Source organism: Pelecanus crispus, chromosome 2 (genome assembly GCF_030463565.1).
Source record: "Pelecanus crispus isolate bPelCri1 chromosome 2, bPelCri1.pri, whole genome shotgun sequence".
In the NCBI taxonomy this organism is placed as follows: Eukaryota; Metazoa; Chordata; class Aves; order Pelecaniformes; family Pelecanidae; genus Pelecanus; species Pelecanus crispus.
The window spans coordinates 23947757-23955507 of NC_134644.1; the positions used below are offsets into that span (position 1 = coordinate 23947757).

Sequence of the window (7751 nt, forward strand, 5' to 3'; positions counted from 1 at the left end):
CCACTTGGACAATCGGTAACTGTAAAGCATCCCTACGTTTAAAGCGGTATTGCCCAGAAAACACTAATAGGGCAGGGTGGCCTCAGGGAAGCGTTAAGCAGGAGGTGGATTGACCTTTTAATTCTCGATCGGTGACCTGAAGGGTACCCAGAGGCTGCTAAGCACATCTCTTCCTTTTGGTCTGCTCCAGAAAGAGCTGTCATCGCAAGATGCAGCTAGTGAGTGAGGCTCACGATTTCGCTGTTCATCCATTTGCGGGAGGGGTGGGGGAGGGAGAGAGAGGGAGAAAAAAAAAAATATATATATATTTCCCACACTGCCAGAGTAATGCCAAACTCTCTGTGAGTGGGAAGAGCAGAGCAGATGCTGGAATGAGATGCCAAAGCAGCTCCCCTTTCCCCTGCGCTTTTGGGTGCCTATAAATTGCTCCAGCGCGCTCGTCAGCCTCCTCCTCTGCTGGCAGGTGGCACCCGGGCAGGATCCCGCTCTCCCTCCGGCTCCGGCTCCGGCTCCGGCTCCGGCTCCGGCGCGGCGCGGCGGCGCGGGCTCTCGGCGGCGGGCAGCGGGGCGGCGGCGGGGCGGCCGGGAGGCGCGTCCCCGCTGAGGACCGTCGTCTCCGCGAAACAAAAAAAAAAAAAAAAAAAAGAAGAGAAAGCGAGCGAGCGAGGAGGCGAGCGGGGCGATCGCGAGAGGAAAGGCAAGTTCCAGGAAAAGTTGACTCGGACTGGCACAGCCTGCAAAAAAAAAAAAGTCGATCGCCAGCGGGAGCATAAAAGTGCGGCGGCCGGGGCGCGGCGGCAGCTCGCTCGCCCTCGCCCTCTCCCTCCCGCCCGCCCGGCGGCCGCAGCGGAGCGCCGCGACCCGGAGCCCCCGCCGCCGGCAGCGGGAGGGCGGCGAAGCCCCCGGGGAGCCGAGCTCGAGCGGGCTCGGCGGATTTTCGGCTCTGAGGAGGTCCCCGACCAACCAGCAAGATTTTGTCCAAAAGCAGGCAAGAGGATCGCCCTGCGCTGAGCCGGCTGGTGGGCAGCAGGCGGCGGCTGATCGCCGCCGGCGCGCTGGGGGTGGTGATGGTGCTGCTGCTGGTCATCCTCATCCCGGTGCTGGTGAGCTCGGCCGGCACCTCGGCGCACTACGAGATGCTGGGCACCTGCCGCATGGTCTGCGACCCCTACGGCGGCACCAAGGCGCCCAGCACGGCGGCCACGCCCGACCGCGGCCTCATGCAGTCCCTGCCCACCTTCATCCAGGGGCCCAAGGGGGAGGCCGGCCGGCCGGGCAAAGCGGGGCCCCGCGGCCCGCCGGGGGAGCCGGGGCCGCCCGGCCCGGTGGGGCCGCCGGGTGAGAAGGGCGAGCCGGGGCGGCAGGGCCTGCCGGGCCCCCCCGGGGCGCCGGGGCTGAACGCGGCGGGGGCCATCAGCGCCGCCACCTACAGCACCGTCCCCAAGATCGCCTTCTACGCCGGCCTGAAGCGGCAGCACGAGGGCTACGAGGTGCTCAAGTTCGACGACGTGGTCACCAACCTGGGCAACCACTACGACCCCACCACCGGCAAGTTCACCTGCTCCATCCCCGGCATCTACTTCTTCACCTACCATGTGCTCATGCGGGGCGGCGACGGCACCAGCATGTGGGCCGACCTCTGCAAGAACAACCAGGTGGGCGCCGCGCCGGGCGCCGGGGGGGGAGCCGGGGGCCTGAGGGCAGCGGGCGCCCCGGGAGAGCCGGGCTGCCTGCGGGGAGCCGGGTGCCGTGAGGGGAGCGGCCGCCGGAGCGGAGCCGGGTTCCCTGAGGGCAGGAGGCGCCCGGGGGCAGCCGGGCTTCTTGAGGGGAGCAGGCGCCGTGAGGGGCGCGGGCGCCCGGACGGAGCCGCGTTCCCCGAGGGAGCGGGCGCCCGGGGCGGGGGAGCCGGACCCCCTGCGGGAGCGGGTGCCGTGGGGACGGCGGGCGCCCGGGGCGGGGGAGCCGGACCCCCTGAGGGAGCGGGTGCCGTGGGGACGGCGGGCGCCCGGGGCGGGGGAGCCGGACCCCCTGAGGGAGCGGGTGCCGTGGGGACGGCGGGCGCCCGGGGCGGGGGAGCCGGACCCCCTGCGGGAGCGGGTGCCGTGGGGACGGCGGGCGCCCGGGCGCAGCCGGACCCCCTGAGGGAGCGGGCGGAGCGGCGCGGGAAGGGCGGGAAGCGGGCGGCGGGCGGGGGGGCGGCCGGGCGGCCGCTGGAGGCGGCGCGGACGTGGGGCGGGGGAACCGCGGCGGGGAGCCTGCGGGCAGCGGCGGGGCCGAGGCGCGGTGCGGCGCCCCGCTCCGCCTCGGGTGCCCGAGGACCCCCGGGGGTTCCGCGCAGAGCCGAGGCCGCCGCGGTGGATGCGGGCTCAACGCGCTCTTCTCCCCGGCAGTCGCGCCGCTGCCGCCCCCTCCCAGCCCGCTCCCCGGGCCGGCCCGCGGGCAGAGAGGCACCTGGCCGGCGCCCGGCCCCCCTGACCGGCCCCGGCTGCCGTCCCGGCCGGTGTCGGCCATCCCGCGGCCGCGGAGCGCTGCCCTCAGCCCGGCCGGGACGGGAGCGGGGGGAAGCGGTCGGGAGCGGGGCCCGGGCCGGGGCCGGGCGTTCCCCCAGGGAGGGGAAACTCCCCCGGGAAGGACGGGGAGGCGGGGGCGGCGGGTGAGCTCGGGAGAGGGTGGTCCTGCGTGGGGAGAGGGGGAGGACAGGGCTCCCACGCAGCGGGGCGCGGATTTTTGAGACGCTCAGCGCCCGGCGGGGAGCGAGGGGTCCCTCTGCCAGGGAAAGCCGGTGACCGTGTGCGCTCGGCGCCCGCAGAGCTCGGCCCTGGCGGGCTGGCGCCGGGGCAGGCGGCGGCGGCGGCGGGCTGGGCGTCCGGCAAACGCGGGCACGGCCCCGGGCTGCCGGCACCCCCGCGGGAGGGTGGAAGGGGTGAACATCGTGAAAGATGTTGCCGTGCTCCCGTCTGACAGGCGGAGGGATCATCCATTTTGATTAGGATAAACGCCGCCGCCGCGCTGGCAGAGCCTGCGCCCGTAACCTTGCCCCCGGGGAGCCGTTCTTCGCGGCTTCGCGCTTCTTCCATAACGTAGTTATCAGAGATACGTCGGCTCTAACGATGACGACGCTTAGCGATACCGCCAGCGTCCCCGCCGCCCCTCCCGCTCCGGCGGCCCGGCGGGGAGTGCGGTGCGCCCGGGCTCTCCCGCGTCCGGTCTGCGGAGCTCGGCGGTGCCGCCGCGGGTCCCCGGCCCCCGGTGCGGCGGGAGGGCGAGGGCCCGGCGGCGCAGCAGCCGCTCAACAGGTCCCTCCCTGCCCGAGCTGTGCCGCCGCGCAGGGCCGCAGGGCCGGGGTCCCGGCTTGCCCGGGCTCGGCCAGCCCGGAGCCCGGCGCTGCCGCTCTCCCCGGGCTTTTTCCCCCGCGGCGGGGCGGGCGGGGGGGGCTGATCCGCTCCACGCGGTGCCCGTAGGACTGAGGGCCGGCCCCGTGCCCCCGCCGTGCCTCGCCGGTCGCGGAGGGGCCCCTTCGTTTGCGTGTCCCCCCCGCACCCGCGGAGCACCGGCAGCTCGGCGGGGCCGGGGCCGTCCACGGCCCCCCGTGCTCTGCGCGGGCGGGAGCACCGGCGGCCAGTAAATTAGGCTGATGTGCCACTTAACCTTTTGTTTATGGCACCTCAGAAGTGCTGTGAAAACAGAATAATGAGGACAGCAGCAGCGATTAATTAGCTTAGAAAATGTCTACCATAAATACCATCTCAGCAGATAAACCAGGACTAATAAAGCAAAGTACGTTGTAATACATTCGCTTTGATCTCTTCATACAAAGGCAATATTGTCCACCGCGAGAATACCGTTTTACTTGCGATTAAAACATTAATCCATTTCTGGCCCCTATTTATAATGTTTTAAAGTGTTTATTTTCCCAAACGCTGAAAAATAAATACATACCAGTAGTTTTTAAAAAGTAACCATTTATAAATATTGTATTGAGCCTGAAATCTAACTGTTCCCAAATACAACTACTTCCAGTGCCAGACATGAGACAAATTAAACTCGCAGTTATTCAAAGAAAAAAAAAAAAAAAAGGGCAGGGGTTCTATGTATACATTTGTATATATCTATTCAAATATAAGTACTTAGGTAAATATCTGCATACAAACGATTTACAATTGACGCACAGTTTTAATACAGCAGTGTCTCCTGTTGATTATGATTTATACTTGAAACACTAAACGCTGATGTGATAGCAGCTAACTTTGTTTATTATTTATAAGGAAGCTGAGAAATTTTGGAAGTGAGTCGTTAAATGGAGTCTGGCAAAGATAACGCTATAAATTCAGTGTTTTCTAACGATGGAAACACCCCAAACTGTTGGAAAGTGTATGACTTACAGAAAAAAACCCCACATTCCTAAGCAATGCACAGGAGGAACCTCAAGGTCTCCACTGTTAACATATTGCTGCCTTTAATGGTTATAAAGCTTGAACAGGGAAGAGCTGATGTGACATAGCTTAGCTAGCCTGTGTGTGCAACCTGAGAGCCTAACTTCTCCAAAGATGAGGTGAGCAGTCATGCAACTTCTGAAATGTATAGTCCGTTAAAGGTTTAATTGTGAGATACATTTTCCCTCTTGCAGCAGTACCCTGAGAATTCATTTGAGACTGTTCTCCCAGGCTTTGAAAAGAAATTGCTCTGGCTAACCAAACAAGGTTACCCAAACCTCTAAGCATAGCATACTGGAATTTATAGGACATTTGTCGCTATACATAGGGCAGTAAGATCTACACTTTGGTTTCTAGACTTTCAATACCCAGAATCTTTTTTTCTTCAGCCAGTATGTACCATCTGGAATCTTAAAAATGAAATATCCAGTGCCATTGTAGTCAGTGTCCATATTTTGACTCCCTTAGGATAGTCACTAATACAATTCGAATTCTCCTTTGCTGTCCGCAGAAAAACTACTTTTTAGACAAAACCGCAAAGTAGCATTTCGTTATGATGTAAATGGAAATTTGGAAAGTAATTTAAACCATTTTGTTTGCCAGTCTGCAAGATACCAGTTCTCTATGAAAGTTTTTCTACCTCATCTATAGCCTTTTTATTCCTCCCCGTTTGCCTTTGCCATTTACACCACCAGAAACAGTCTCAGCCCATTATTTTCTTTGGAGGGTATTGCCAGGGTTAACGGCCCAGAGCCTTCAGCTCCACCCCGCTAGTCATTCATCCAGAGGAAATACCCTCTGCTTAGAGTAATTATTGCTTAAACACCAGCAAAATAGATCGCCTCTGTAAACACCACCAGGCAATTCAGGATCAAGTAGTCCTGAAATAGTTGTGGTTTATGATCATGCCATGTTTCAGTTTAAATTTGCAGACTGTCACACCACTAAAAGTCTTTTAAGCCTTTTTCACTCTTCTTACAGGATGTATAAAGAATTTCCACCTACTGTGTTTTTTAAGCTGCATAATGCCATGAGATCCTGCATGGTAAAGAACCCCCTCCTTTTTAACATTTCGATATTAATGTGAGATCGTATCACATGAAAATTTAATTTGGAAATTTATCATTTAAACTTTGAAAGGAATCCATGGAAATTTGTGACTTATAGCCTCTTTTTTCAATTCAGAACAGATAAAATCCCACATACAGTACGCTAAGTCATGCATTATTACTTAGTTCAGGTTTGCAGTACCACTAAATCACTTACTGCTCTGTAACTACGCTAGAACAAAGACAAGCAACAAGCAGATGATGTGTTACACTGAAATAAATCACGTACAACTAAATTTAAATATTTTACCAAACAGGGTCAAATTATGTATAAATGATTTGGAGACTTACAACAGCACAGGCTATTCATTGCTTGAAATCAACATACATCTTGAAATTACAGATTACTTCCAGTTTGCTAGCAATGTCAAATTTAATCAGGAGTGGAATAACCAGGGAGAAATGGGAAAAAAAATGTATGTTTATGTGAAAGTTGCAAATGAAAAGTGCTCAATTACTTGTAAATCCCAAAACCTCTTAAAGCAAATAGCAACTCACCTGTGATCTTTCAAATGTGCGTCTCTTACAACACACAGAAATTAGATGCTTGCTTACTGAAACATGGCAATAACAGTTTTTCCAAACCCCAGCTAGGATCCTTACCTGCTTGTGTGCATTGGCGTGTGCACGCGTGTGGGTGTGCGTGTGCTTTCTGTACTCTGTCTGCAGCATGATCCTATTAGTAGTATGACAATAACTTGCCTCTGGAAGAAGTCCAGCCTGGTATCAATAGGGCCTCACTGTGGATCCTCACCAACGTCAATCACTTGTTCTGCTGAAATAAAAGTTACACCAGTGGAGAACTGGCACATGACCAGATTCAGTTCTCCGATCTCCAGCTATTATTATGCATATATTTAAAAAAGGCTCCAAACATTTACCAGAGCGCAAGCGGTTGTGTATTAATATGCTAACCAAGAAATAAGCAGGTTATTGCTTTAGTTTTGAATGTCGTGTTGTAATATCCATATGAAAAACCCACAATGTATGTTGCTAGACATTTAAGGTGGCAACATACACAGGCTGAATAAAACGTTGCGGATATGCTTTTATTTCACCGTGCAGTAAAAATTATCTGAGTTTTCTTAACCACTCATTATGTATTTTACGTAGGTTCGAGCTAGTGCGATCGCTCAGGATGCTGATCAGAACTACGACTATGCGAGTAACAGCGTGGTTCTTCACCTGGAGCCAGGAGATGAAGTTTACATTAAATTAGATGGAGGAAAAGCACATGGAGGAAACAACAACAAATACAGCACATTTTCTGGATTTATTATTTATGCTGACTGATAATGAGTAAAAAGACCCACCAAACCAGTCCAAAAATGAAGCTTGCTCTTCTGAGCAATGGATTTGCGTGGCAAAAATCAATGAAACAAGCACCCCAGCAGAGCGACCACCAAACACCTCAGTAGCGGGGGAAAAAAGTCGAATGCTACCTGATTCACATCTGTACGACACAGAGAAACCTTGTGTTAAAAAATTACAAAACCAGTTAAACAGATGTGCAATCCACTACCGCCAAAGCAAATACTTCCTCGTTGTTAGTGTCCATGTGAATGAAGTCCTACATAGATCAAATTTTTATAGGAAAAAAAAACCCACCTAAGGACGCCGAGTTATTTCTTCAGTGTATATGATACTTTGATGTGTTATGATCTTGCTGCTTTATCCATACTTCAGCTTTGGTTCTTGTGACTTACTTGCTAACAATGATGCTTGGAGTCCACTCATAGTGTGGTGAGGAATGATTTTACAATAAAAGGAAGAGGTAATCAAAATACACTTTCTCTCTCCAAAGGAATTGTTTGCCTTGTACTTTTCTTATCCTTCCACTTAAAACTAGAAACTAATCAGCTTCAAGCCTTAACTCAATGTTCCTGCTTTGTAGGTTTACATTAGACTTTTAACATAAAATCAATCCAGTGGAGTTGCTTAAATTTTGTCTTCCCCTTAGCTGTGTTCTAAAAGAAAAAGGATAGAAGAAACACTTTTTTTTTTTTTTTCTGAAAAATATAACAGTTGACAAACTATTCTGTTGGACCGAATCCCTGATTCCACCCAAGCCAATGGCAAAACTCCCATTGATATTAGTGGAAAAAAAGGATTTGGCTTTTAATTTGTAAACATGTGTAAATATATATTTAGGCAATATTACAGGCCCGTTCTCGATGGTTAGTTGTGTAAATATTTAGCAAGCCTGGCA

General features: G+C 54.4%; 1 protein-coding gene across 1 annotated transcript; it reads left to right on the forward strand.

Annotated features, from left to right (window-relative positions):
• Positions 1 to 1037: 1037 nt before the first annotated feature.
• Positions 1038 to 6835, forward strand: C1QL3 (complement C1q like 3). Its single transcript, XM_075705997.1, has 2 exons — positions 1038 to 1655; positions 6656 to 6835. Exons 1-2 carry the CDS (start codon positions 1068 to 1070, stop codon positions 6833 to 6835), a joined length of 768 nt encoding a protein of 255 aa, XP_075562112.1. The 5' UTR covers positions 1038 to 1067.
• The last annotated feature ends 916 nt before the right edge of the window (positions 6836 to 7751 follow it).